The sequence below is a fragment of the Moschus berezovskii genome, chromosome 22 (genome assembly GCF_049115385.1).
Source record: "Moschus berezovskii isolate FMDL1 chromosome 22, NW_MosBer_1.0, whole genome shotgun sequence".
Classification (NCBI taxonomy): Eukaryota; Metazoa; Chordata; class Mammalia; order Artiodactyla; family Moschidae; genus Moschus; species Moschus berezovskii.
In genome coordinates, this window is record NC_142481.1 from 17,673,443 (window position 1) to 17,701,290 (window position 27,848).

The 27,848-nt window shown below is 55.5% G+C and overlaps 3 protein-coding genes across 10 annotated transcripts; 1 reads left to right on the forward strand and 2 right to left on the reverse strand.

Annotated features, from left to right (window-relative positions):
- Positions 1-68: 68 nt before the first annotated feature.
- Positions 69-4,550, reverse strand: FXYD1 (FXYD domain containing ion transport regulator 1). Of its 4 annotated transcripts, XM_055410997.1 has the most exons (8): positions 4,417-4,550; positions 3,181-3,245; positions 2,690-2,722; positions 2,075-2,149; positions 1,519-1,555; positions 552-601; positions 319-370; positions 69-201 (listed from the first exon to the last, which is right to left on the reverse strand). In XM_055410997.1, the coding sequence occupies exons 2-7, from the start codon at positions 3,239-3,241 to the stop codon at positions 348-350; spliced, it is 279 nt and encodes a 92-aa protein (XP_055266972.1). In that variant the 5' UTR covers positions 3,242-3,245; positions 4,417-4,550; the 3' UTR covers positions 69-201; positions 319-347. The 4 variants fall into 4 exon arrangements, with proteins under 4 accessions (XP_055266972.1, XP_055266969.1, XP_088686891.1 ...); XM_055410994.2 differs by having other exon boundaries at positions 69-370; XM_088830765.1 differs by lacking the exon at positions 4,417-4,550 and adding an exon at positions 3,822-4,051 and having other exon boundaries at positions 69-370.
- On the forward strand, positions 3,830-17,173 carry LGI4 (leucine rich repeat LGI family member 4). 3 transcript variants are annotated; one of them, XM_055410823.2, is made up of 11 exons: positions 3,866-3,966; positions 6,907-6,936; positions 8,915-8,974; positions 9,259-9,451; positions 9,705-9,776; positions 11,141-11,212; positions 11,319-11,390; positions 11,621-11,790; positions 13,848-14,012; positions 14,095-14,600; positions 16,220-17,173. In XM_055410823.2, coding segments are annotated over exons 2-11 (1,626 nt in total). In that variant the 5' UTR covers positions 3,866-3,966; positions 6,907-6,935; the 3' UTR covers positions 16,535-17,173. The 3 variants fall into 3 exon arrangements, with proteins under 3 accessions (XP_055266799.2, XP_055266798.2, XP_055266800.2); XM_055410824.2 differs by lacking the exon at positions 6,907-6,936 and having other exon boundaries at positions 3,830-3,966; XM_055410825.2 differs by lacking the exons at positions 3,866-3,966; positions 6,907-6,936 and having other exon boundaries at positions 8,179-8,974; positions 9,380-9,451.
- A 1,468-nt stretch (positions 17,174-18,641) lies between these two features.
- FXYD3 (FXYD domain containing ion transport regulator 3) lies at positions 18,642-25,374 on the reverse strand. Of its 3 annotated transcripts, none has more exons than XM_055410998.2 (8): positions 25,255-25,374; positions 22,204-22,266; positions 20,442-20,474; positions 20,312-20,335; positions 19,666-19,740; positions 19,547-19,583; positions 19,189-19,226; positions 18,642-18,847 (listed from the first exon to the last, which is right to left on the reverse strand). In XM_055410998.2, the coding sequence occupies exons 2-8, from the start codon at positions 22,250-22,252 to the stop codon at positions 18,828-18,830; spliced, it is 276 nt and encodes a 91-aa protein (XP_055266973.1). In that variant the 5' UTR covers positions 22,253-22,266; positions 25,255-25,374; the 3' UTR covers positions 18,642-18,827. The 3 variants fall into 3 exon arrangements, with proteins under 3 accessions (XP_055266973.1, XP_088686892.1, XP_088686893.1); XM_088830766.1 differs by having other exon boundaries at positions 22,204-22,396; XM_088830767.1 differs by lacking the exon at positions 18,642-18,847 and adding an exon at positions 19,003-19,030.
- Between the last annotated feature and the right edge of the window lie 2,474 nt (positions 25,375-27,848).

A 27,848-nucleotide genomic window follows, 5' to 3' on the forward strand; every position in this document is an offset into this window, starting at 1 on the left:
CTCTGCCGGGGCCAAGGGGGCACCCAGGCTTTCCACCGCGAAGGGACCGACAGATTCGCACAAGCCTGTCAAGAGAGAAAAGCACGTTTTATTGGAAATCTGAGCGGCAGAGTCTGTGGGGGCAGGGCTAGGGAAGAGGGCAGTCCAGGTGGTGGTGGGCGTGCAGAAGGTGGGTGGGAAGCGTCAAGTGCCAGGGGAATCCTGGTGAAAAGGGGTGAAAAGGGTGAGGGGCAGGAGAGCCTTCCAGGCCCGCTACCCCAGCCCTTTGCCCCCTCCTCCTCCTCTCTCCTTCCCCCAGCCTAGTTAAAGCTGCGGGATCTGGCTGGGGTCCATCGCGCCATGTGTCTCTACCGCCGGCGGGTGGACAGACCTGAGGGGGGAAGACAGAGAATCCGGAGGTCAAGAGGGGCACCCCAGCTCCTCTGAAAAGTGGGGGTACGGCACGGCAGGTCAAGCCCCTCCCCCCGACCCCCCGCGCCCAGGGAGGGCCAGCAAAGGGCTTCTTGGAACCAACTCGCATTCCCAAACACCCGAAGTCTTCCCAAACTCACGGCGGATTGAACTGCGGAAAGTTCCCTCCTCTTCATCAGGTTCCCCAGTCCTGGGAAAGGAGATGCATCAGGAATTGGGGGGTGGAAAAGGAGAGAGACAGCTACACTCGGAAGACCCCAATGCCGGACCCATTTCACAGACGACTCCACTGAGACCACAGATGGGCAAGGAGCAGGTTGGAGCCGCCAGAAAATCCAGTGCAACCCAGGAGCAGTGCAAGTGTTTGGCAGGAGGCGCTCCAAGCCGATAACAGCGAGTACCTCCCAGAGTGCTGAGGAAGGAACTAGAATTTGGAAGGGGAGGTATATAGCCAAAGCGACTTGAGGGCAGATTGCCTGGAGACGGCCTAGGTTAGAAACCCAGAGCCCTCATCTTCCAGTTGAATGATCTGGGGCATTGTGAACACCTTCCCATGTCTCGGTTTCCTCATCTGTAAAATGAGGTTAATAACAGCACCTACTTTACAGAGATGGTGTGAGGGGTAAATAACATAATGAAATAGCATCTTGCACGTGGGACAATAAAATACTACCTTTACTTATGATAACATCTACAAGTATCTTAATAGGAAGAAGATATTCATAGGTTGCTTGGGCTTTAAAATTTTATTTAACGATGAATCAAAGAGCTAGGAACAGGACTCTGAGCTAAACTGGGCCGCCAAGTGAGGTGATCTCATTTCGCCGCGACTCTTTCACAACACTTATCACGCTTTGTGGTTTTATATTTGTGGGTCTGTTGGAACCCATTGCCACCGCCCCCACTTGGCTGAAAGCTCAGACAGACAGAGAGGGCAGTTAACTCGTGGCTTGGTGCCAAGACCTGGCTTGGGGCTGGGCACGTAGTAGGTGCTTAGTACATATTTGCCGAAGGGTCTGGTCTGGCTGTGGATTGAGTGAACTTCTAGCCTCACCCTCAACGCTCCTTTAGAGCGGGAGGAGATGAGGGTCCAGAGAGGCTTCTTACCTCTGCTGCTGGTTGAATTTGCACCGGCATCTTCTGCCTGTGGGTGGGGGCGTGGAGAGGAGTGTGCTGAGACTCCGCTCTAAGACTCACAGCGCGCAGAGAGCCACAGATCTCTCTCGCCGGGGCTGGAGTGGCTGAGGATAAGGGTGGGGCAGGGGCAGGGGCGGGGCCAAGGGCGGGGATAGAAGTGGGGGCGTGTCTGGGGCGGGGATAGGAACGGGGCGGGACCGGGAGCGGGAACCGAAGTGAGGGCGGGGCAGGGGGCGGGGATAGAAGTGGGGGCGGGGCGGGGCGGGGATAGAGGCGGGGCGGGCCCGAGGGCAGGCAGGATAAGAACGGGGCGGGGCCGGAGGCGGGAATGGGGGAAGGGCGGAAACTGGGACGTGGCTGAGGGCAGGCGCAGAACAGGTGCAAGGCCGAGAGAGGAAAGTGGGATGGGCAGAAACAAAGGCGGGGCCAAGGGCACAGATAGGGGCGGGGTTGAAGGCGGAGCGGGAGGTTGGGCGGGGCTGGGGCAGACGCCGGAAGCGACTGAAGGCAGGGTAGGGGGACTCACTCAAGACGATGAGTATGCCCAGGATGAAGAGAATCCCGGCGATTATAAGGCCTCCGATCCGCAGGGATTGGTAGTCTGTGGGCAGCAGGGAGGCGGGTGAATGCAGGGAGGAGGGTGAATGCAGGGAGGGGAGGAGGAAGGATAGGAAAGGGGCAGAATGGGGAGGAAGGGGCAAAGAGGAAGGATGGGGAAGAGGAGACAAGGGACATCAGTGAGAGGAGGAGGGAGCGATGTTGGGGAAGGGGGATCAGGGAGAATAGGGAGGAGGTGGACAGGGCAAGGAGGAGGGAGGAAGCAATCGAGTAAGGAAGGATGTGGAGAGGGTAAGGGGGGCAGGGAGAGGAGAAAGGCAGGTGGCAACAGAGGATGGGCCGTGGGATACTAAGAGGTAAAAGGTGAGAGAATCAGAGAGACAGAGAGGGACCAAACAGAGAGACAGAGACAAAGGGAGATCGAGACAGAGTCAGAGAGCCGAATTAAGAGAGAATGAGAATGACAAAGCGATAAACACCGAGAGTCTCGAGAGTGATGGAGACAGAAACAGAGAGAGGGAGGGAGAGAGAAGAGGGCAGGCTAACCAAGCCCAGCACCCAGAGAAAGATGCGCCCCCCTCACCGTAGGTGAATGGGTCGTGTTCCTGTGGTGCTTCTGGAAAGAGAAGAAGAAATCAGGGTTGGATGCTTCCTGGGACCCTGGACAGAGAGCGGCATCACGAGACCCTGTAGGGGTTTTACATTCTCGGGGCAGGAGTCTGGGGACTGTTGGACTCTGAGTAGGCTGCCCACCCTCTCTGGGTCTTGGCTGCCCCTCTGCACTGTCCCAGGTGGGGCAGGAGGCACCTGACTGCCTCAGTTCTCCATCTCATTCCAGGTTGTCTATGATTCCATCATTCACGGGAAGCTGGCCTCCATCCCACCCTCCCCCTTTGCCCAACCTGGGGCATCCTCTCCCCTCCCCCAGATACCAGCCTGTGACTGCACCCCACGTGAGACCCCACTGAGACTCAGTTCAGACTGGAGGCTCCAGCTGGTTCTCTTGCAGAATTTTTCCCTACCCTTGTCACCCCTGGGGCTGAGGTGGTAGTGGGCTGCCTCCCCCAGACTCACCTGCGTTGACCATGGCAAGGAGACCCACACAAAGAACCAAGATGTGGCTGAGAGATGCCATTGTCCTGGGGAATACCAAAGGTCAGGAAATGCGTGCCCTCATTCTCCCACCACTGGGGCCTGAACACAAGCGGTTAAGCCAGAGACAGTCCAGGGACTTAATTCCAAAAGCATCTATCATCTGGCTTGGTCACCCTGAGAAACAGAGGCGCCCCCTGCTTCACCAGGACACAGCGTCACCAAAACAACCCACACAATGAGGGTCACCCAGCAGCAAGAACAGGGGTGAGGCACACACAGTCCACAAGGATCTCCCACAGGCCGGGGCCTCCCCCACTGCAGGCCCCAGGTTCCCCGCACCTACCCTGGCAGGGGAGAGCAGATGCCTCACCCCACCCAGGTGGAGAGACAGACACTGCCAGGGACGAGACAGCCAGGAAACGCCCAAGGGCCACCTGCCCGCACACCACGACCTCACTGTGTCTGTAATAGCCCGGTTCTCCTGCCCCCGGCTGCTGGCCCGCTCTCTGCCTGACCCTGGGTATAAATATCTCCCACTTCACCCTGGAGGAATTTGCCTCACACAGGCCACCATGGCAACAGCCTTCCTCCCCCCACTCGGGGGTCATGCACAACCCTGCCCGGGTGAGGCCGGGCTGCCACACTGCCACCAGCTGCCCCCGTGGGAAAGGCCACCCCTTCTCTTCTGGAAGCAATGAGAACAGGGAAAACATCCCCTGGCCTGCCTCTGGGTGACATCTTTCACCAGCGGACAGCACCAGGCAAGTGACATGAGGCCCGGGCCAGTGGGGCTGAGACAGAAGACAGATGCCAGGGGCGGGGACAATGCACGCATGCGCACATGCACACAGACGCACAGTGGGGCTACAATGGGGATGACGCCCGCTCCCCAAACTTCTGGTTGGAGCAAGGCATGGGGTGGAGACACAGGCACACATTAGTCCCCATCTGGGCCTCCGGTGCCCTCAATCAGTGACGCAACCCAACGTACACACATGAGTGTGCGAAACCCACACCCCGCCAGTGTGCACGCGCCACAGCAGGGGCAGGGCAGAGCTGCACCCACACTTCCACCCCTGAGGGAACCCCGACGTCCCAACCACACTCCCTTCCTCTTGGGTCTGGCCTGTCTGGGAAGCGGCTCCTGCTCCCAAAATAGGCGGCCCAGCCAGGCCATGGGTGAGGCCCTGGAGGGGAGGGGCAGGGGACTCTCACCCCAGTCAGACTGTCCCCTGCCGAAAGAAGGCCCCCAAACGTCCGGCTGTGCCCTGGGGCCGAGCACTTTGGACCCCCTGGCCCAGAGCTGGCCGCGCTGCCCTCAGCGGTCTCCCCTCCCAGCCCCACCCCACCCCTACCCTCCCCAACCCGAGGCTGTAACTGGAGCCGGGCTGGAGGGGGGCCAGGGGGCGGCCCCCAGCCCAGACCGCCCTGGCCCGCTAGGTTAACTCTCTCAGCTCGGATGGACGGATGGACGGAGGAACAGTAGGCTGTCAGCGGTGGAGAAAGCTGGGGAGAGGAGGTGCTGGCAGGCAGGCTGGATTATAGGCAGGCATGCACACACACACACACACACCAGCCTCACAAACAGCTCAGAGAGCTTCTGAGCTAGGATGAGAGAGTGGGTGCCAATGATTTTCTGTGCTGCTCCCTAGGACCTGGGCCCAGCCTGGGCTTAAGGTCACCTGGCCTAAGAGCTTAGGAGTCCACTGACCCTTGACCCTGGTGCCCTGAAGGGCCCTCATCAGCACCACAGGGCTGTCTGGGGGGCATTTCAGTGTGTGAGTAAGTTGTCTGCTGCTGAGTATGAGGTCTCACATGGGTACACACACACACACACAGAAACCCAAAGACCCAGATAAACAGGCACAAAACAAGACAAATACATGCAGGTACATAAATACAAACTCAGAACTACACACCCAGGGAGAAGCCCAAAGACACACACACACACCAGCACTTCTTACACCAGTACAAAATATCAGGACAGACACATCTGTATACACACCCAGCACATACATATTCACTAAAGTGGTGCCCATAAGTGAAAAAGTGAAGTCGCTCAGTCGTGTCCGACCCTCAGCGACCCCACGGACTGCAGCCTACCAGGCTCCTCCATCCATGGGATTTTCTAGGCAATAGTACTGGAGTGGCTTGCCATTAGAGACACAATCAAAGACCCAGCTGGCCACACAGCTTTAAGCACACTTACAGATGGTCACAAAGATACACACTGTCTGTACAGAAATGCACCAATGCGCACACACTACACCTGAATACATTCAAAAGCATGCTACAGCTTCTGAGCTAGGGTGAGAGGGTGGGTGTCGATGATTTTCTGCGCTGCTCCCTAGGAACTGGGCCCAGCCTGGGCTTAAGGTCACCGGGCTTAAGGTCAGCCCTCCTACACAATCTCAGGCATGTGAAGGCACACAAACTGCGTCCATTTGTACACACACACACACACACACACACACATATTTATGTGGGCTCACAGAGAAGCAGAAACACTGTCAAGGACACAGTCATACAAGCAGCCATGCTGTGGTTTCATAACCATAAAAACAGACACACACACACAGATGCTTGTGTTCACATCCTCACGCATGGGCAAACAGGCACACCGCTGGCCACACAGTGACACATGTACAGGCTGACACACTGTGCTCACACACTCAGAGACGCCACCAAACCTGCATTGATCTGTTTAGCCCCAAACCACCCTGTCCCTGAGCTCTTGTGGCCCCCTAGGCCCCTGTGGAGGACAACGCACCTGGCATCCTCATGGGTGGGCTGGGTTCACAGGCTCTGGTGACCAAGAAATTGGGGATCAGCTCTGGACTCTGCCATTCCCTGTGGAGTGAGAGAGCTTGAGCAGCTCAAGAGACTACTCCGTGCCTCGGTTTCCCATCCTACAAAAAGGAGACGTCACTAAGGCCACACATATCACTCTGGGCTGGGCTCAGAGGTCTCTGAACCCGATCTTGTCTTATTATTAACCCCATTTTAGAGATCTGCAAACCAAGGGTTAGCAAAATGGAGATCCTTCTCCCAGGGTCCCTCTGGTGGTTAAGGGTAGAAATTGCCCCTGCCTGAAAGAGACCTGGGCTCAGGTACCTCACTCTGCAGGACACAGATCAGCAGCAGGTAGAGGTACTCACACTCAGGCACAAGTGGCCCTCACACGCACACAAATACACATACGCACGCATGTGCGCATGTGCACGTGGCCTCACAGGACCCTGGCAGCTTCAAAAAGCTCTCTCGTCCCCATCTGCCTGAACCTCTGCCCCTGATGGCCCTGTACCCCAGGGTCACCAGCAGTCCCGGGTAATGATAACCCTGATGTTTACGTAGCCTTGGGGAGGGGTGGAAAGGAGTCAGGGGGACAGGAGGGAGGGGACACCTGGCCAGCTGTAGCCAGCACCTGGTTTCCTCCCCTCTCAGAACCAGCTGCTCCAGAGAGGAAAGGCCCTGCCACCTTCTAGCTGGTGATGCACCAATGACTTAACTTCTCTGTGGCTCAGTTTCTCCTTCTGTGAAATGAAAATAATAAGTGTATTCAACTCAGAGGGAGGTCCGGATGATTATCTGAAATGACCCGTGGAAAACATTTAGAATACAGTTAAGTCTGGCACACAGTAAGTGACCCCCCCAAAAAAAAGCTCTCACCATCATCATCCTTGTGATTCTTCTTATCGTAGACAGGAGTAAGAGCCCAGCTGTGCTGAGAACTCAGTGAGTATGGATTTAAGCCTGTCTGTCTTTACTCTGTGTCCCTGGTCCTAAGTTCTTTATTTAGCTTTCATAGACCCTGTAAAGAAGTTTCTCATCCTTGCTTTACATCTGAAACCAGAGACTTGAAGGGCCTTGCTCAAATCACAGAGCTCCTCGGGTGCTGGATAGGCACTTGGTCCAAAATTCACCCCAAACTTCTGGGTACCCACTTTGCTCTAAACCCTCTCTATCCTCTCCCTGAATTCTCTACACATCTGAGAAGTGGATGCCACAATTGTCCCATTTGACAGATGGGCAAACTAAGGATAGGGACCCAGATCTGAGTGGCCCCACCAGAGCAGATGCTGCTAAGCCCCTTGTCCTGCAAGGGTTCTGGGTGTGTACAGCAGTGCCAACAGAGGCTGTGTTCTCCTCATGCCTTAGTTTTCTCATCTGTAAAGTGGGGGTTAGTAATACTACCCACTTCACAGGCTGTTGGCAGGGGGGAGAGCCAAGTAAATTCGTGTCAAGGCTGATGCACAGTAAGCTCTCAATGAGCATTATTACTGCTATTTCACATTGCTTGTTGAGTAACAAGGGTCATTTATTTCCTTTTGTTATTTAATGGATAGAATCTATCCAGACTGCTAAAAAGCTTGGTCCAAAATGAAAACAGCCAATATCCATAGGTTCTGACCTCCAAAGGAAGAGAGACCATGGAGCCAGCTGCCTGGGCTTGCTCCCTGGCTTTGCTCCAGTTAGATAACCTAGATCGCAAATGACTGGACCCCTCTCCTCAGTATTTCCATCTGTAAAATAGCTGTATGATCGTCCCAACCTCAGAGGGTTGTAGTGAGGCAGCATGAGCTAACAGATGAACTGGTAGGACACGGCATGGTACAGAGTCAATATTAAAGAAAGGGGTGGCATCCTCATCCTTTTTTTCCTTGGGTTGACTCCCTACCCATAGTGGGTGGTGGGCACTCAAGGGGTTAACTTCGGGAGGGGCAAGAAAGGTTGTGGGTTTGGAGCAGGGTGGGTGTCCTGCCGAGCATCGCCACCAGAGGGAGCAGCTGGACCTGAGCTGGTCCCTTGAAGCCTCAGGGCCAGCGCCCACCGCACACTCCTGGAGCCAGGGGAGGGGGCTGGCTGGGAGTGGCCTGGACGGCTCCAGCCCCTAGTGGTCTCTCCTTCCACTCCCCCTCCTGCCGACAGAGCCATCCGGTCCCCACCCTGGTGACATCCTCACCCTCCGTGAGTGGAGTGGGGTGTCTGGGGAGGGGGCTGGCTGGGAGGAGCCAGGGCAGCTCAGCCCCCAGTGGCCCCTCCCCTCCCATGGGGCCCTCTGGCCCCTTCCCCAGGGGCTGCTCTTCCTATGCCCTCTGACCCCCGCCTCCTTTCCCTGCTTTGCCTTGAGCGCCCGGTGCCCAGAGAGTCCCTTTCCCAAACCTCCGGGGGGAAGGGACGTGGGAGGAGGGGAAGAAAGTTCCAGGGAGCTGGAAGGGTTGGTGGGGGGGTGCAGAGGGACAGAAATAAAGACACCAGACAGACACACACACACACGCAGAAGGAGAGGCCAATAGACAGACAGAGAGAAAGAGAAAGACAACTCGGATAGAGAGAGATAGAGAGTGGGAAACAGACAAACAGTCAGAAACACGGAAAAGGAGAGAGACGCAAAGACAGGGGAAGAGACACAAACAGAAATTTCGACGCCGAAGACATCGAGGAAGAAAGACGGACTGAAGAGAGACAGAGGAGAGGCCGGGGCACGGCGTGCCAGCTGCGGCATGCAGGGTCGCCTGGCATGGGAGATGTAGTGGCCCAGACCTGGGCCGAGCTGGGAGGGCAGAGAGAAGCCGCTGCCTCGGCGGGGGTCAGGGGGCATGGGAGGGGCCGGAATTCTGCTGCTGCTGCTGCTGGCTGGGCTGGGGGTGGGGGAGGCCTGGAGACCCCCAAAGGGAAAGTGTCCTCTGAGTTGCTCCTGCTCCAAAGACAGTGCTCTGTGTGAGGGCTCCGTGGACCTGCCCGAGATCCTCTCCCCGACCCTGCTGTCGCTGTGAGTGTCAGCCCTCTGGGGGCCTGAGGCTGGGGATGGGAGTCCTGGGACCCCGGGGGGCTGGAGGGCCCGTCAGGATCTTGGGAGGGGGCAGCAAAGGATGTTGGGAGTCCTGGGAGGGGGCTCCTGGGATCTGAAAGGGAGTAGGGGTGGGGATGGGAATTCCAGAGGGCAGGGGCATCTTGGAGGGGAGTCTGGGGGAGGGAGAACCATCGGGTGCACAGAGTGCTGCCAGGATCCTTGCCAAGCCAGGAGGTCAATTGCCCGTCTCCCCTGGAATGCAGGGGAAATACACACACCCAGGGTCAGGTTCCCTCCTGCCCCCCTCGGACAGGAGCCGGCTCTGGGATGGGAGTGGCGCACTGGAGCGGTTTTCTCCTCACCCACCATTGCCCACGTCCCCAGCTCATTCGTTAGGACCCGAATCACCCAGCTGAAGGCCGGCAGCTTCCTGAGGGTACCGTCACTGCACCTGCTGTGAGTGGGGTCCGGCTGAGTGAAGACCACCCGAGGGAGGGGCTGTCCATGCACATGCACGCGGGGGGCGGGGCGAGTGTGCACACTTACGTGTTTGTGCATGTCTGTGAAAGTATCTGTGTGATCCACATCCTCACACTGCATGCCTGTGTGTGTGATCATGCCTGCGTGGGCTGGGGTTGGGGGCAGCCAAGGTTAACGTGTCAGGTGGGGAGCAGTGACTCTGGAAAAATTTCTCTTACCTCCTTGCCAGCCTCTTCACATCCAACTCCTTCTCCGTGATTGAGGATGATGCGTTTGCGGGCCTATCCCACCTGCAGTACCTGTGAGTGAGGCCAGGAGAGGGGGGCAGGCAGAATGGGGGCCTGGGAGAGGAAGGAGGAGCACCTCCATGGCTCCTAGGGTGCGGGGAAGGGAGGAGCTTGTTGCCCTGGGGAGGAAGTGTCTGGACAAGGGATCGCCTCGGAGGGGCAAGACGGCCGGCCTCTTGAGTGGGGTTGGGGGTCCTGCTCAGCTGTGTAATCTCAGCCTGCCTCCACGGCCCTCTCTGTTTCAAGCTGCATGGAGTCCTGGGTAACCCATGATTGTTTCTGGTCCTACCTGACTTTCAGGAGACTGGGTGGGTACAAAGAGGCCAGAGATAAGGAAATGTTTGAAGCTAAGAGGCAGCGACTCTGAGTTAGTTGGGGACGGCGGTACTGATGGTGGTGGCGGTGTTGACGGCATGACAATGTCAGCGGTAGCGTTGGCGGTGGTGATAATGGGGATGGTGCTCACAGGGAAGTGCTGGCATTATTGAGGATGACGGAGTGGGGGTGATTTTGATAAAAATGGTGGGCCCGATGGTGATGGTGCTCTTGGACCATCAGATGGACACTGATGATGAAGTCTGAGGGCTGGTGTTAGCAATAATCATCAGTGCTGTGGACACTGGTGATTATGATATTGGTGTTGGTGGTGGCAGCGGTTTGGGGTAGGATGTTGGTGTAATGGCAGTGCTGCTGGCATTGGGTTTGGTGGTGATGGTAAAGGTAGATGCACGAAACTGTGGCAGCAGTGGTGCCGATGGCAGGTGACGATGTGAGCGCTGAGGGTGACGATGTTGGGACTGGCAGTGCGGGTGCTCATGATCATGGCGGCACTGTTGGTGATGGCGGCGGTGGTTTTGGTGTTGATTATGAAGGACATGTTCTTGGCGATGCTTATCAGTGCTGCTGCTGTGAGGCTGGATGATTACACTATTGATGTTGGTACTGATGATGGGAATAGTGCGTGATGTTGGTGTTGGTGATGGTGGTGGCGTGGTATGTGGTTGGTGACGATGGCAGTTTTTGGAACTGGGGCTGGTGACCGTGGTAGAGGCATTGGACATAACGGGTGATGGTGCAGGTATGAGTGGTCATACTGGTGTTAGTACTGGTGTTGGTCGTGGTGGCTGTGGTGGAGATGGTTCCTGGTGAGGCTGGCAAGGACCATAGGGTCAGGTTCTTGGCTCCTGGGATTGCAGGCTGGGACCTTGGTGAAGAGAGAGGCTCCTGGGAGGTCTTTCCTTGGGATTAAGCAAGGTGTTGGGAGAGAATTCCACATGTTGCCGTGGCCTGAGGCTGCCATGGGGCGAGTTCCCCAACCACTGTGGGGCTACAGCAGGGAACTGGGGGACCTCCCCCTGACCCCATCTTCCCTCCACAGCTTTATTGAGGACAATGAGATTGGTTCCATCTCTAAGAACGCCCTCAGAGGACTTCGCTCACTCACACATCTGTGCGTGCTCCCACTGCGCCAGCCCGCCCTGGGGGGCACCCCACACCCATCACCCTGGCCTCCTCCTAGGAGCTGCTGATGGCTTCTCCTTCATTCCCTCCCCCAGGAGCCTGGCCAATAACCATCTCGAGACCCTCCCCAGGTTCCTGTTCCGGGGCCTGGAGACCCTGACTCATGTGTGAGGCCCAGGGGGACTGGGAGGGTTGGGGGGATTGGGAATGTGTGGGTGGGGGAAGGGGGCATCTGTGCCCACTCCTGGTTGGCACGAGTATGACTGCAATGGTTTTTACATAGTTTCCACACCACGGTAGGGCCCTAGCCTGAGCCCTTGCCTGGGAAGGGGAGGGGAGTGTGGCCCCCAGCGGGTTGGAAGCCGGGTCGCAGCCCCTCCCCGGCCTCTTGCCCCAGGGACCTCCGCGGGAACCCGTTCCAGTGTGACTGCCGCGTGCTCTGGCTGCTGCAGTGGATCCCCACCGTGAACGCCAGCGTGGGGACCGGGGCCTGCGCCGGCCCCGCGGCCCTGGCCCACATGCAGCTCCGCCACGTGGACCCCAAGACGTTCAAGTGCAGAGCCATAGGTGGGGGCTTTCCCGGCGGGGTGGGAGGGACAGCAGGGGGCGGCCAGGGCTGAGGGGTTCACCTCCTTCCCTGCCCTGCCAGTTCCTGGCTGAGAGTCTGCTGAGCAAGCATCTCCCCGAGCCTCAGTTTTCTTACCTGTGAGTAGGGGTAATACACTGTGACACAGGATTCCTGCAAGAGAGTTCAGTGATATATTTGGCAAGAGGCCTGGGAGGGGAGGCCCTCATAAATGTTCATTCTCCTTGCTGTTGTTATTAATATGACATTGACCATGTAAAAAGTATTTCCGCCGATGACTTTGCTTTTCCACAAAGATATTCTGGTACCTTTATGGGTACTGGGCAAAGCAGAGAGTACAGGAATGATGAAGCCAGCCCTGGGTCTTGTCCTCACAGAGCCCACAGCCAGAGGCAAGCAGAGAGGGCTGGCCTAGAATGACCAGGGCTAAGATGGGGGAAGCACAGAAGGGTCAGGGCCAGGATTGGAAGGGAGAACCCATGGAGATGTGGGAGCCCCGAGTCAGAGTGGGGGCCAGGCATAGCTGGAGGGTCTGGAAGGAGTGAAACTTTGAGTTCAGACCTGAAGATCATTACTAACATCATCATCCTCAAAATGTAAGACAAGTTTTTGGTCTTCAGAATTCATAGAACAAGGAAATTTAACTTAGTCACTCTTTGTTCAGTTATTCAACAAACATCTACTGAGGTCCACTTGATGACCAGCCCTGTGAGTGGCAATGGGCACACTGTGGTGACCAAGATAACCCAGGGCCTTTGCCTCATGGGGTCACAGTCCTGGAGGTGGGGAGGCAGACATTAAATAAAACATTGCACAGTAAATGCATGGTACCCATTGTGATAAACACAGAGGATGATGAGGGAGTGTAGGGGGTGGTCCTACCTTTCCTGGGGCATCGGAGAAGGCTTCTCCAAAGAGGTAGCACCAGCTGTGACTGTAGTGAAGTGGAGGACAGAGAACGGGGTCAGCATGTGCAGCGACCCCCCAAGGCAGCACAGAGCTCGTCCTGACTGAGGATGGAAGGAAGGTCTGGCCTGGAGGAGTCAGGAAGGGAAGGTCACAGATGCGGTGTCTCACCTGCAAGGGCCTCACTCTGCAGAACTTCGAAAGTCACAGAGAAGAAGGTGGACTTCATCCAGAGGACTGTGGGAAGCCACAGAGGGAGGGTTTTGAGGACAGAGTAACATGATTTGATGGCCATTTTTTAAAAGATCCCCTTTGGATGGGCATCCTTAGCTGTTTGGTTCGTTGATTCAACCCGGGCCCCTAGAAGTAGGTCCTGGCATGTAGAATGAAGTATTGTCACCTGGAGTCCACTGCCACCACACTGGGCAATCTGGGTGAATTGTTACCATCAATGCTAAGTTGCTGTGACAGAGAGGCTCTAAATACCATGAAACAAGGAAAACAGAAGGGTCTGACGAGAGCAGTTCAGGCTGGTGGGGCAGCCCCTGGGTGTTATCCTGCTTTCCATGGTTGAAACCAAGTCGTGACCCCATCCACCTGCCAGGTCACAGGAGGAGGGACCTAGTCCAGGACAAGCCGTCCTCCTAGAAGCAAGGCGAGCACTAGAACCATCACTCTGTTCTTGTTCATGGCCACATGTCAGGAGGTGGCATGGGGGCGGTGCTGGGCTAACGGCCTCTGATTGGGTGGCTTTGTGGCCAGATGCAACCCTGTGTGATGGAAAACAGGAAGGATGGATTTGGCTGGACAGTTGGCTCCCTGTGCCTCAGTTTCCTCCTCTGCAAAGTGGATATAATAACAGAATAAAGCCCACAGGGATCATGTGAAGTTACATGAATGGTGAAAGTGCTGTTTCGAATTATTTGATGATGCCGCGCAGCTTAGAAAATAGAGTATTACCGTGTGGTTGTGAGTTAATACGTCCATAGATAAAAAGATTCCACTGTGTATCCTCATGAGGTCAGCACCGTGGCGGTCCTCACTTCAAAGATGCGCAAGCTGAGGCTAGGTGATGAGGACCCTTGGGGGTCCCCCTGGCCTGTCTGACTCTCTCCCCTCCCCCTACCTCCAGAGCTGTCCTGGTTCCAGATGGTGGGAGAGTCAGCGCTGGGCGTAGAGGCTTTCTCCTACCAGGAGGAGCCCTACATTGTCCTGGCACAGCCCTTTGCCGGCCGCTGCCTGATCCTGGCCTGGGACTACAGCCTGCAGCGCTTCCGTCAGGAGGAGGAGCTGTCTGGTAAGCCCCCTCCCATCCTCCCACCAGCCGGGTAGCCTGCCCAGCTGGTCTAACAGGGCCCCTGCTCCCCTGCTCCCCACAGCGCCCTCTGTGGTGTCCTGCAAGCCGCTGGTGCTGGGCCCCCGCCTCTTCGTGCTGGCCGCCCGCCTGTGGGGAGGCTCGCAGCTGTGGTCCCGGCCCGGCCCCGACCTGCGCCTAGCCCCACTGCAGGCCCTGGCCCCACTGCGGCTGCTGCGGCCCAATGACGCCGAGCTCCTGTGGCTGGATGGGCAGCCCTGCTTCGTGGTGGCCGACGCCTCCAAGGCGGGCAGCACAACACTGCTGTGCCGGGATGGGCCTGGCTTCTACCCGCGCCAGAGCCTGCATGCCTGGCACCGGGACACGGACGTCGAGGCCCTCGAACTAGACGGCCGGCCCCATCTGCTGCTGGCCTCCGCCTCGCAGCGGCCCGTGCTCTTCCATTGGTTCGGGGGCCGCTTCGAGAGGCGGACGGACATCCCCGAGGCTGAGGACGTCTATGCCACGCGCCACTTCCAGGCCGGCGGGGATGTGTTCCTGTGCCTGACACGCTACATCGGGGACTCCATGGTGAGGCTGGGTGCAGTCCTACGGGGTGGGCACAGGCCCCACCTGACTGGCAGCAGCTCACTCCTACTACAGGCTGGCCTCTTAAGCACTGACCCAACCTTACACGCTGGCCTCTGAAGGCTGACCTGCCTGACAGCTGACCTTCCTAATATGCTGATCTTTGAGCTCTGACCCTATACCAGTGCAAACTCCAAGACTGTGACCCCTCAAGACTGTTGTTGTTCAGTTACTCAGTCGTATCTGACTCTTTGCGACCCTATGGACTTTTTTTCACTATCTCCTGGAGTTCGCTCAAACTCATGTCCATTGATTTGGTGATGCCATCCAACCATCTCATCGTCTGTTGTCCCCTTCTCCTCCTGCCCTCAATCTTTCCCAGCATCAGGGTCTTTTTCCAATGAGTCAGCTCTTCAAATCATGTGGCCAGAGTTTTGGAGCTTCAGCATCAGTCCTTCCAATGAGTATTTAGGGTTAATTTCCTTTAGGATTGACTGGTTTGATCTCCTTGCTGTGCAAGGGACTCTTAAGAGTCTTCTCCGGCACCACAGTTTGAAAGCATCAATTATTTGGTGCTCAGCCTTCTTTATGGTCCAACTCTCACATCTATACATGACTACTGGAAAAACCATAGCTTTGACTAGATGGACCTTTGACCCTGAACCACTCTACATCTCCCAACACTGACACCGGCCCCAAGATTCTGATTCTACTCCCAAACTGATACACTCCAGTACCTACATTTTTTTTTAAGTTTTTATTTATGACTGTTCTGGGTCTTCGCTGCTTTTTGCTCAGGCTTTCTCTAGTTGTGGTGAACAGGGGCTGGTCTTCATTGCAGTGCACAGGCTTCTTATTGCAGTGGCTTCTCTTGTTGCAGAGCACAGGCTCTAGGCTCTGGACTTCAGTACTGGGGCACACACACTCAATATTTGTGGCTTGTGGGCTCATTAGTTGTGGCTTGCATGCTTAGTTGCTCCATAGTGTGTGGAATCTTCCCGGACCAGGGGTTGAACCCATGTCCCTTGCCTTGGCAGGTGGATTCTTATCCACTGTGCCACGAGGGAAGTCCCCAGGACTTACATTTAACCACAGCCACCACACCCTGAACCCTCAGGGCTGATGGCCCACTCCCTCCAGCACTCTCTGGAGCGAGATAGAGCCAGGGGCAGGGCTTTGAGCCTGAAAGGCATTGATATGACTCAGGGGTTCACAGGGTGTCTGCATGGGGAGCAGACTGTAGGCACAGGGACAGGAGCAAGGAGACCAAGAAGACCAGGGAGGAGCTTATGTGATGGTCCAGGAGGCAGGTGACTGTGGCTGGACCGGAGCACAGCCTGAGGAGATGGGAGAAGTGCAGACCGTCTTAGGTGAAACTAACTGACTCCAGGGCTGACTGATTCTGTGTGGGACTGAAGGAGAGAAGGGTCCAGAGCGAGTCCAAGTCTGTGGGCTGAGCAGCCGGTTGGTGACATTTACGAAGATGAGAAAGCTGTGGGAGTCTGTGGACCTACAGGCCTCTGTTCCTGAGCTATTCTAAGGCCTCTGGAGCCTAGGGGACCACTGACCAGCAGGCCTGGCCCTGGGGACCCCAGCCCTAACGAGCGGCCCTCCTCCCGCAGGTCATGCGCTGGGATGGCTCCATGTTTCGCCTGCTGCAGAAACTTCCCTCTCGAGGGGCCCACGTCTTCCAGCCATTGCTCATTGCCAAGGACCAGCTGGCCATCCTGGGCAGTGACTTCGCCTTCAGCCAGGTTTTCCGCCTTGAACCTGACAAGGGGCTCCTGGAACCACTGCAGGAGCTGGGGCCCCCGGCGATAGTGGCCCCTCGGGCCTTTGCCCACATCACCATGGCCGGCAGACGCTTCCTCTTCGCTGCTTGCTTCAAGGGCCCCACACAGATCTACCAGCATCATGAGTTAGACCTCAGTGCCTGAGGCTGGAAGGGACGCCAGACACGGCCGGCAGGGGGCTGGCATGGGGATTCCTGGGCCTCAGGATGTCCCCTTTACTGGCCTCCTGGCCCTATTCAGAAGTGACAGCTGATCCTGTGAGATGCTGACCACAAGCCAAGTTCAAGGCAAGAGCTGCCCTTTCAGTCTTTAGCAACATCTTGGCTGGGAGATGACACCCATCAAAGATGACTTGGGGGCTCAGGACTGCTGCATGGAGCCGGTAGACAAATCATGGTGGGTGGGTAATGTAAAGAGCTCCACGAGGTCTGGAGAAGTCCCCCCTCAACCCACTCCCACCCCTTCTGTTCCCTGTAAAAGCACTGAGAAGGCGATAGCTTTCCTTTTCCTTCTAAACTCAATCCGGCCAATCGCTTTTAGTGCCCGCCTTCGTGACGTCATCAGTCGTTGGGCAGTTTTCCCTGCCGGGCCTGCTAACTTCCTCTACTGCTTGTGCGCACGCCTGCTGCCGAGGCGGAAGCCCAGCGTGTTGTTCCTCTTGCGCGTGCGCGAGGAATAGGTGGGAAAGAGCGAATTTTAGCCGGGATCCAGGGTTGCCTCTCCCGGGTCGGTGCCACGATCGCGGACGGAAAGTGCATGGGCTCAATAAACGCGCTGTGCACCCGCCCCACCGGTTGTTCTGAGGTTATTGGGAGGTGTCTCCTGTGGCCTGGGGTTGGGGTTGGGTTAGGGGAGGAGGAGGAGTGTCCCAGGAGCTGTGTTAAGGAGAGGGGAGGTGTCCCAGGGTGCATTCTGGCTTCCCTTGGTGAGCTTTCACGAGATCTCTAAGGAGTGTGGGCTCATATGGGGGGCCTTGTGGGGTGTGCAGGGGATATAAAGGCATTGTTAGGGGGTTAGGTCATGGGCTTATTGTTGGTCTGTGTATTCCAGGAGATATTTGGAGGTGTTTTGAAGGGTTTTTACCGTGGTCATGTATGGATGTGAGAGTTGGACTGTAAAGAAAGCTGATCGCCGAAGAATTGATGCTTTTGAATTGTGGTGCTGGAGAAGACTCTTGAGAGTCCCTTGGACTGCAAAGAGATCCAACCAGTCCATTCTAAAGGAGATCAATCCTGGGTGTTCATTGGAAGGACTGATGCTAAAGCTGAAACTGCAGTACTTTGGCCACCTCATGCGACAAGTTGACTCACTGGAAAAGACTCTGATGCTGGGAAAGGTTGGGGGTGGGAGGAGAAGGGGACGACAGAGGATGAGATGGCTGGATGGCATCACCGACTCTATGGACATGAGTTTGAGTGAACTCCAGGAGTTGGTGATGTACAGGGAGGTCTGGCGTGCTGTGATTCATGGGGTCGCAGAGAGTCGGACACGACTGAGCGACTGAACTGAACTGAAGGGTTTTAGGCATTTTTGTGGCTCTTGGGGACTTTTTGGAAGTCTTATTGGGTATTGGAGACAGTGTAAGGAAGTTCAAGCCTGATTAGAGGTTCTCACACCATGTAGCCATTATATATTATTAGGGATTTCGTGGGGAATAATTTAAAGTTCTCATAGGAACATTTGGGTGTTAGGAAGCATCTTCTATAATGAAGTGGGATCTGAGGTGAGTGGGAGGGTCATGCATGCATGCAGGCTAAGTCGCTTCAGTCGTGTCCCACTCTGTGCGACCCTATGGACAGCAGCCCACTAGGCTCCTCTGTCCACGGGATTCTCTAGGCAAGAATACTGGAGTGGGTTGCCATTTCCTTCTCTGGGAGGGTCATAGGGCCTCACTATTATAATCAAGCTATCTGGGTACTCCTGGGTACTAGGATCATTCCACATCCTAGCTTTCCTGGGATGGTCCCAGTGTCCACTTGAGGATCCAGTATTTCATCTGGCTGGAGCTCCCTTTCACTCTCAAAAATATCCCCCAAGTAGAGCATTTTAAATTGCACGTGTGGTTCCCATGGCCACAGAGGCAGAGGTCGGGCGCCATGCCATCCACCAGGTCATGCGGAAGCAGTTCTGTGGTCTCATCCCAGTGAAGAGATTCAGCTGCCAGCTTCCGTGCCAGCCCCTATGCACATCAACCTTCTCCTACCCTTCCCGCCACAAACCCCAATGCAAATATAGGGAGTCTCAAGGCGGCTTGGGCATGAGACAAAATCATTTTAGAGTAAAAATTGAACAGAGACCCCTCCAGGGAGAGGTGAGATGGAGCCTTGGCCAGGCGGTCTGAGGAGGGAGTGGAGAATTCCATCCTGGAGTTCAGGCTCCCTTGCAGAGCCAGGACTTGGAGAAAGTGGTCCTTGGAGCTCTTTCTGCTGATCCATTCTCAACAGGTTTGGGCGGAGCCTGGGAGAGGTGACAGGGTCAGCTTGCACACACACACACACACACCGTCTCTTGCACACACACACACACACACACCCACACCGTCTCTTGCACACACACACACACACACACACACACACACACACACACACCCCGTCTCCCCCCTACCCCGCCGAGTCCCTTCTCAACAGGTTTGGGCGGAGCCTGGGAGAGGTGACAGGGTCAGCTTGCACACACACACACACACACACACCGTCTCTTGCACACACACACACACACACACACACACACACACACACACACACCCCGTCTCCCCCCTACCCCGCCGAGTCCCTCTCAGCCCTACTCTGTCCCTGTCTTACCTGGAGTGATAAGAGGTGGGGCATCTCCTGAACGGTGGCTAGGGAAAGAAAAGCGGTGAGATCTCTGATCCCTCCTGTTCCTCCTCTCCCTCAAGGCTAGAGGATTCTCAACTGGTCCTGACACAGCTCCCTAACTATTTTTTCACAGGGTTATACCATCCCTGGGACCAAAAGCACTTCAGGATTTGAGGCCCTCTGAAGATTCATGGCTCTGAAGAATGAACCTGGAAAAATCTTAGGAGCAGGAATTTTCCAGGGCAGGGCCCGGAGGCCTGTTTTTTTCCTGTGAGATTTAGCTCTTTACCCTGGAAGGGCATCTCCAGCATGAGGCAGGCATGCTGCCGGGAACCCATCTTACCTGGGCTTCTGTCGGAACTTGCATTTGCATTTCCCACCTGTTAGGGGGAGAGGGGGGGTGTCAGGGGAGGACACCCCCAGCCCTGCCCTGCCCACCACCCCGCCAGCCCCTTCACTCACTCATGAGGACAATGATGCCCATGGCACACAGAATCCCTGCGAAGATGAGGCCGCCGACCCGGAGGCCGTACCAGTCTAGGAGAAACCCAGAGGGGGCCCTTGGTGCCAGTCCATGCCCTCCCCATCCGAGTCCCCAGCTACTTGACAATATCCCTTGGGCATCTCTGATGTGGGTTATAGCAGTGGAGAGAACAGATGGCTCCCCCAGCCCCCTGTGCTAACTTTCCAGTTTGCACACAGCAAGCAACAGAGATTTAATGTGGTATTAGGTAGAGAGAAGAGGTCTGTAGACAAATAAGTAGGTCCAGGAGACAGAAAGTCAGAGAGGAGTTCTTTGAGGGAGAGTGGCCAGGGAAGGAAGACTCCTCTGAAAGGGCACATTTGAATAGACACCTGATGAGCAGAGGGAGGGAATGTGTGGGGCTATGTGGAAGAAAATGTGGGGAGTCCCAAGGACCAGGCTGGCACATCTTATTCCCTTAATCCATTGTTTTTACTGTTCAACTGGGCCATTGAGCAATATACCATTAGTCTCACCCCTGAGGTCACCCCCATCAGACCCTCACCCAACCTGTGTGGGACCCTTGGCACAAAATAGGTATGAGGGGTGGGTGGGGGATGCAAAGGGAGGGGCAGAGGCTCTCACCATAGTAGAAAGGACTGTTTTTATCTGCAAAGAAAAAAATAAAGAACATGAATCCAGGACAAGAGCTGGGATGCAGGGCTCGTTGGGGAGACTTTGGAGGTGGACTGGTGGAGGAGTCAGTCTGGCTCACCTTCTGGGTCGTTGGCATCCAAGGGAGGCAGGCCTGGTGGGGAGAAGCAGGGAAGGAGAGAGATGGAGGTGCTGGCTTCGGCAAAGCTGGGAGCAAGGCCATGGAAACCTTGGCCTCAGCAAGGGGTCCCCTGATGGACAGTTCACCTCTTGAGGACACAGGGTTTCAACCCCAAACTAGTTATCTCTGCACATTCCACCTTGAAAGTGAGGGTTTCCCCCACTCAGCCCCACCCCTGAAGTAGGTTTCATTTGGGTGGCTTTTGATCATCTAGTCAGCCTTTGGCCTGATGTTGCAGACACCTGACTAACCCACACCCCCTGTAGAAACAAGCAAGAGTCTCGTGGGGATGACAGATGGTTTCCACTCCCAGGTGTTCTCAGCCCTCATCTCCTGGGTCTGCCACAACCACATCCCAACCCCCATTTCCCTGAAAGTGAGTTCAGTTCAGTTCAGTCGCTCAGTCGTGTCTGACTCTCTGCGACCCCATGAATCACAGCACGCCAGGCCTCCCTGTCCATCACCAACTCCCAGAATTCACTCAAACTCATGTCCATAGAGTCGGTGATGCCATCCAGCCATCTCATTTTCTGTCGTCTCCTTCTCCTCCCGCCCCCAACCCTTCCCAGCATCAGAGTCTTTTCCAGTAAGTCAACTCTTCGCATGAGGTGGCCAAAGTATTGCAGTTTCAGCTTTAGCATCAGTCCTTCCAATGAACACCCAAGATTGATCTCCTTTAGAATGGACTGGTTGGATCTCCTTGCAGTCCAAGGGACTCTCAAGAGTCTTCCCCCGCACCACAGTTCAAAAGCATCAATTCTTTGGCGCTCAGCTTTCTTCACAGTCCAACTCTCACATCCATACATAATTTGTTGTTCAGTTGCTACATCATGTCTCTGCAACCCCGTGGACTGCAGCACGCCAGGCTTCCCTGTCCTTCACCATCTCCCTGAATTTGCTCCAACTCATGTCCATTGAGTCAGTGATGCCATCCCACCATCTCATCCTCTGTCACTCCCTTCTCTTGCCCTCAGGATCTTTTCTTTGCATCAGGTGGTCAAGAGTATTGGAGCTTATTAAACTCCGTACACCTTAAACTTAATACACTTTATTTAAAAAAGAACTTTATATCACTATCCTGAATGGAATACCAGTCTTGCTTGATATAATGGATAAAAATAAACACAATGAAAGCAAAAGACTAGGATTGAATTCTGGCTAGAGGCAGTCGGCTGTTTAACTTTGGGCCTAAGCTCTATTCACCCTTTGTTAAAGGGATATTCATATTTTTAAAATTATATTTAAAGCATAGACACATGGTGCTTATTCTGTCCCAGGCACTACCCTTAGTGCTCTGCAAATTGTAACTCATTTAATCCTCATAGTGACTCTCTGAGTAGGTGCTGCTATTGTCCAGATGGGGAAACTGAGGCCCAGGGGGTTTTTGGTAATTGCCACATAACCACGAAGCTCTTCGTACTCGTACTAAAGTGTTTAGGAGTGTAGCCCAGGGCCGAGCCTTCTCCAAGATGTCATCAAGGAGACATTAAGACGATGATGAGCTGTGTAAGCCTTGGCTGTAAGAGGTCCTCCTTTACGTGTCCCTTAAAATCACCAGTGTGACACTCCCTCCTCTCTAGGAGATACTGTCCTGAAGCTCCCCACCCCGTGGGGGAGGCAGAAAGTGTGAGAGTAACATGCACACATGATCACCACCCAGCGGAGGGGCTGTGGGGAGAGGCAGTCCGGAATGGACACTCACCTGCCAGGAGGACGAGCAGGCTCAGGGCCACCTCTTGCATGTAGATCATTGGCCTGGTGGGGTCTGGGGGGAGCGACCAGCTTCAGAAGGGCCCCCCGGAGGCCTCTGGTTCCCAATCTCCTGCTACTCTGCTCCCCACCCAGGGTACACAGCTCACCCCAGGGCAGAAAGCCTGGCCTTGAAACTCACTGGGCTGAGAGATAAGGAGTGGGAAAGTGCAGTGGGGGCTGGGTGAGAACTCAGACCGGAAGAGGGAGGAGCAATAATAACTCACTGGATGTGGACTGGAGGCTTTAAGCAAATCACCCTGGAAACCAAATGAGGATGGTGCTGCCCACTGTTATCCCCATCTTACAGATGGGGACATTGAGGTCCAGAGGTGAAAGTGGGTGCTCGAGGTCACCTTGCCAGAAGGCGGGATTTAAACCAGACCTGGCTGACTCTCTCAGGGCCTTGAGTGTTGTGGGGAATGGAGCATTGGGAGCCAGGTGGCAGGAGGCCCGGTATCCGGGAGTGTCTCCCATAGACAGTTTGGAGCATGCCCGCCCTGCCCAGACTTTGCCGGGCCAGGGCTGGAGCCTGGGCTGCTCAGGGCAGGATATGGGGTAGAGAGAACTCAGGGAGGGGTGGGGGGCAGGCCTGGAAAAGAATTGCCTGGCTGCAGCCCCAGCCTTATCTTCCCACGCTGCCAGCACCCCACCATCCTGCTTCTGCCCCACCCCTGCGCATCCCACCCTGGTCCTCGGGTCCTGTCTCTACCCCAGTCCCAGCCCCAACCCCTGTCCCTGCCTCTGCTCCCACCAAGTTCCTGGGGCAGCAAACACTTCCTCTTTCCCCAGGTAGGTCTGCCCAGCACGAAGAACACTCCACCATCCCCTTCCTCTTCACGTTCAGTCCCCCGTGCGTCCCCCTGTCCCCTCCCCTCCCCCTGCCCCACTGCCATAGCACAGCATAGCTTGTCCCAATCTTGATAGCAAGAGCTAACACTTAGATCCACCCGCTGCTGGGCTCCGCCAAATGACCTTGCTGGGTTTTCACTCATGGAACCTCCCTAGAATCCTGGAGACCCCATTTCACAGATGGCAAAGCATACCCCCGCCTCCCCTGAGCCTGGCAGGAAGCCCATTGCCATCCCCTGCTCTGCTCCTGTGCACACCTGGAGACGGAGCCCTGTTTATCTCTCTCTCTGCATGTTCAGTCGTGTCCGACTCTCTGCCACTCCATGGACTGTAGCTCGCCAGGCTCCTAAGTCCATGGAATTTTCCAGGCAAGAATACTGGAGTGAGTTGCCATTTCCTTCTCCAGGTTATCTTCACAACCCAGGGATTGAAACTGTATCTCTTGCTTGGCAGGTGGAATCTTTACCGATAAGCCACCTGGGATGACCCCCCACCCACTACTTCCTCTAACCTCCATAGAACCCCTACCCTGAGTTTCTTTTCCTGTTTCCAGCATGTTCTACAGATGCCTTTATTTTCTGTGCCCACCCCAGGTCCTGGGAACCTTCTTAGCGTCCTTGTGTTGGTGCTCAGTTGCTCAGTCGTGTCCGACTCTGCAGCCCCCTGACCATAGCCCACCAGGCTCCTCTGTCCATGGGATTTCCCAGGCAAGAACAGTGGAGAGAGCTGCCATTTCCTTCTGCAGGGGACCTCCTCTGCCCAGGGGTTGAATCCATGTGGCCTGCACTGTCAGACAGATTCTTTACTACTGAGCCACCTGGGAAGCCCTCTCAGCTTCCTCGTTTATCCTGTATTCCAGACCCACAATGTCAGTCTGAAAATCCATTTCTTGCAAGAAAAGGGCCTGTCACTTTGGGATACATTATTAAGGGGTTTAGGACACCTCCCCCCAAATAGGGGGCAGGGCAGAGCTGGAGTGGGTGTGTAGGCAGGACAGCTTAGGGGGTCCCAGCTCAGGTCCGTGGAAGGACACTTGTCTAAAATGAACACGTGGGGCTCTGTCCCCCCATGGTAACACTAATGCTGGTGATAAGAGCTGGTCTGATGAGTGTTTACCCCACGCCGGGCACACTTTTCAGCTCTTTGCACTTATTCATGCATATAATCTTGGCAGCTTGATGAAACTGGCACTATGATTAGCCCACGTTGCTGTCACAACCCTAGAACCCCTGTGAACTGAGTTTCATGCTCTATACTGTCTTGCAGGACTCAGAGTCTTGGGGCTTAAGCTTCTTTCCATGGGAGCCTCCAAACCCCCCTGTCTGGTGGGGGGCTCCCTAGGCCCCACCCCCAGGGATCTCCCAGCATGCCCAGCACAGGGGGCACTGCTGGGTGGTCTCAGCCACACCCCAGCCCCTGCACGTTGCCACCTGACTGTCCCACACTGCTGGTCGCTGGGAGCTGGTGTCTGGGCATGCGCCCTCCCTTGCCCTGTTCAGGCTGTTGTGGAAAGAGGTCTCCCCGACTGCTCCAGAACTGACTGCGGTCAGGGTGAAGACTTGGAGGGGAAGGCAGCCTGCAGTGGAGGCTGAACCCCCCCCTCTTTGCTCTCTCCCGACCCCAGAGATCCCAGTGGTGGGGGGAGGACCGTTTCCGCCATCCACCCCCTACCGTCTGTCCCTCTGTTTCTCCATGATAGTGGCCAGGCCCTTCAGGCATGAGCAAAATGACTCCCTCGTGTCCCTGAAATCTCCTCCCTACCCACCTGTTTTACAGCTTCCCCAGGAAGCCTCCAGCCCCTTTCCCTAGAGGTCTTCAGGACCCGCATATTCCCAACACGAGGACACCCAGAGTCCACCATCATCCATTTCCTCTGATCCCCCAATCCAGTCTGGGGTCTATGCAGACACCCCGATCTGCCCAGACCCACCAGTCTTCCAGACACCCTGTCCCATCTGTGGGCCTTACCCTCACCCCAGCTGGCTCACTCAGCCTCCTGTACAGAGATTGATGGGGAGGGAGGGTGTTCTCTAATCTGCTCGCCCAGAGAAGGACCTTGATGTGGGAAGGTCCTAGGGGTCTTTAACAGAAAGCAGTAGAGAGATGGGCAGAGCCAAGAAGGAATCGGAGGGAGAGGGCCCCAGCCCCTCACCTGCGTGCTTCCCAGGCTGCTTGGAGGATCGGGTTCCGGGAGAGTGGGCTGCTTAGCCTCAGTCCTGCCTTTATCCACAGCCACCACGCCCTAAGCAAACCTGGGCAGGTAGAGAACTAGTCTGACTCCCTAAAGCCCAGGGGTTCTCTCACCTCATGCCTGCTCTTAAAGAGACAGTTCCCACTCACCCCCCACCCCCACTTCCAGTGGCAGGGAGCTCCCCTGGGTCTCCAAGATCACAGCAACCTTAGGCAGGGCAGAAGGAGAACAGGATGAGGGCTGGAACTTGGCCCCTCACATGCAGGGAGGGTGCGTTCTCCAATCTCCTGATCCTCAGAAAAGGACAGGGAAGGGAGAGATGTTCCAGTCTTTCATAGCAGAACTGCTGCCTGGCGGGGTGATTGGGGAAGGCCATGCTTTGGTTGTAATAACCTAATCTCTCTTACTTAGACTGAGCATTGTCCTTGGAAGAGGGATTGGTGGCCATTGTGGGAGATCTAAGGTCCCCCTCCGGGCTACTTGTTGCTGTTGACACAGTTGGAGGGTCAACAAAATGGGCCAATAGGCCCAAGGTCATGAGGTGGGGGTGGGATGCCCAAGGGGTAAGGGTGGGGGTGGGGTGGGGGTTGTTGGGCCTTAGACCATGACCTCTCCCCTATCCTGTCCATCACGGCCTAGGGAGCTGGATGTGATCCCAGCTCAAGGCAGACCTTCCCAGCCAGGGCTCTTCCCTAGGGTCCTGGGAGACACATGTCTCTGCAGTGGGCATTGGGGTGGTGGCTGCCTGTTACCCTGGATAAGGCCATTGCACTGTGCCGACCTCCCTTCCTGCCCCCCCAGCCCCTCCTCCTCACGGCATTCCTTCCGGCTGGGGTCTGTGCAGGCCCCCACTTGGTTCCCGTTGGGGTGCCCCCTTCCCCCAATTCCTCCTTTTTAGACAGAGGGACTTTTGTCTGGGGGCTGGATGGAGAACAAGGCGCCTTTGAGTGGCTGGCAGAGGATTGGGGTCATGGGGAGGGGCAGGGCCAAGAAAGGGGTGGCTCTGCGCTGGCCACCAGCTGGACTCCAGGCGACCCCCAACACCATTGTGGGGGTGGGAAGAAGGCCGCTGGAGCCAGGCCAGAGAAAGGGTGCCATGGCGAGTGTTGGAGGGCAGGACAGGGACAGGAGGTTTCGAGGTCAATGCTCTGCTGGAGGCTGTCTGCTGCGGGCAGGGAGAAAGGACCCACCGACTTCTCAGCAGGGAAGTACAAGGGTGGGGCAAGGAATACCGCCCAGATACATACTTTCTTTATGTGGTTCCCTCAGGCAAATTCTCAATCCCAGGCCCTAGACTAAGATAAGCTCTCCCCCCAGTTCTCATCAAGGAGAGGCCAGTCCCTACAAAGAGCAGGGCTCAGGAAGTGGCTCAGTCAAAGCAGGAGGTTCAGAGGGAGACAGAAACAGAGAAAGGGAGGCCTGATTTGGGGAGGATCCCAGTCCAGCTAAGGGGGTCTTTGTGTCTGGGCAGACAACATCTCTTTCCCAGACATTTCAAGATTGCCATGTCCCTTTTAAGACCCCTTTGGTGGTCTTGGGGATGAAGTGGTGTCTCCCTCTGCTGGTAAGTCAGGGAACTGCATGCACCCAAACTTGAGTGGGGACCAGAGCAGGGTGGCTAGGAAGGATGGGCCATCCTTCACCTGTGCCAGAGTCTGCACACTCAGTTGCCAAAAGGGCCAGACAAGAATCATGAACAAGTAAAGCAAGACAAGTGTGAGACTACAAGTCACGATGGCAACTTGGTGAACAGAACTGAAGTATCTCCCAGACGTCTTGTTATGGGGGAAAAACAGCAAGGTGTTGAGAAGTATGCTACCATTTGTAAGGGGGAGAAAGAATATATATCCATGTACTTATGAATGAGTGAGGTATCTTTGGAGATTGGCACTCATGGTTGCTTCTAAAGAGGAGGACCCAGAGGCTGGGGGAATGCTTGGGAAGGGAGACTCACTTATCCTCATACAGCCTCTTGTACCTTCTGAATTTTATATCCTGCAAATGTACTACTTTGAGGAAAAAAGTTTAGTGAAAAGAATTTCAGGATAACCTCTATACAGTTCTAGCCAATTGCTTCTATGTTTTCGAAAGATGTCAGCAACCTGGATCTTTATGCAGCACTCTCTGTATTAAAAGTTAGCTCCCATTTTTTTTTAAAAAAAATCATGCAGGTTAGACAAAACACATCTAAGGGCTGGTTTCAGCCTGAGGGGACCACCAGTTGGAGCCTTCTGCCAGCTTTGTTCCCTGAAGTTTTAATCACGTGGTCTTGCATTTGGATAGACAGATGTTTATAAGGCTATACCCAAAGCAGGCTGGACTAGAATGTGCCCCATCCAAGTGGGTGTTGAGCTGGGGCTGGGGCTAAGGGTGGGGAAAGGCAGGACTTGAGACCCCTGTGTGGTTGGAACAGATGTAAACACTGAGAACCTGGGGAAAGTCTGTAGAGAGTTGAGTGCATGTAACTGCTTTCATCCTTTGGGGTTTGAATTTTTGGGGGATGAGTCTTCCAGGTTGATTTGACTTTAGTCATATTTAAAGTGTGTCCGCTTATT

Coding starts and splice junctions, on each gene's coding strand:
- LGI4 (XM_055410824.2), top strand. Junction 9,452..9,704: donor GTACCGTCACTGCACCTGCT/GTGAGTGGGGTC, acceptor CCTCCTTGCCAG/CCTCTTCACATCCAACTCCT. Junction 9,777..11,140: donor CTATCCCACCTGCAGTACCT/GTGAGTGAGGCC, acceptor TTCCCTCCACAG/CTTTATTGAGGACAATGAGA.
- FXYD1 (XM_088830765.1), bottom strand. CDS start 4,036: ATGCGTGCATTGTCCCCGCCCCTGGCATCTGTCTTCTGTCTCAGCCCC. Junction 3,246..3,821: donor GGCAGCCCGGCCTCACCCGG/GCAGGGTTGTGC, acceptor GGTATTCCCCAG/GACAATGGCATCTCTCAGCC. Junction 2,723..3,180: donor CCTTGCCATGGTCAACGCAG/GTGAGTCTGGGG, acceptor TTCTCTTTCCAG/AAGCACCACAGGAACACGAC.
- FXYD3 (XM_055410998.2), bottom strand. CDS start 22,252: ATGATCTACATGCAAGAGGTGGCCCTGAGCCTGCTCGTCCTCCTGGCA. Junction 19,227..19,546: donor AAGTTCCGACAGAAGCCCAG/GTAAGATGGGTT, acceptor TTCTTTCCCTAG/CCACCGTTCAGGAGATGCCC. Junction 18,848..19,188: donor CCCACCTCTTATCACTCCAG/GTAAGACAGGGA, acceptor CACCTCTCCCAG/GCTCCGCCCAAACCTGTTGA.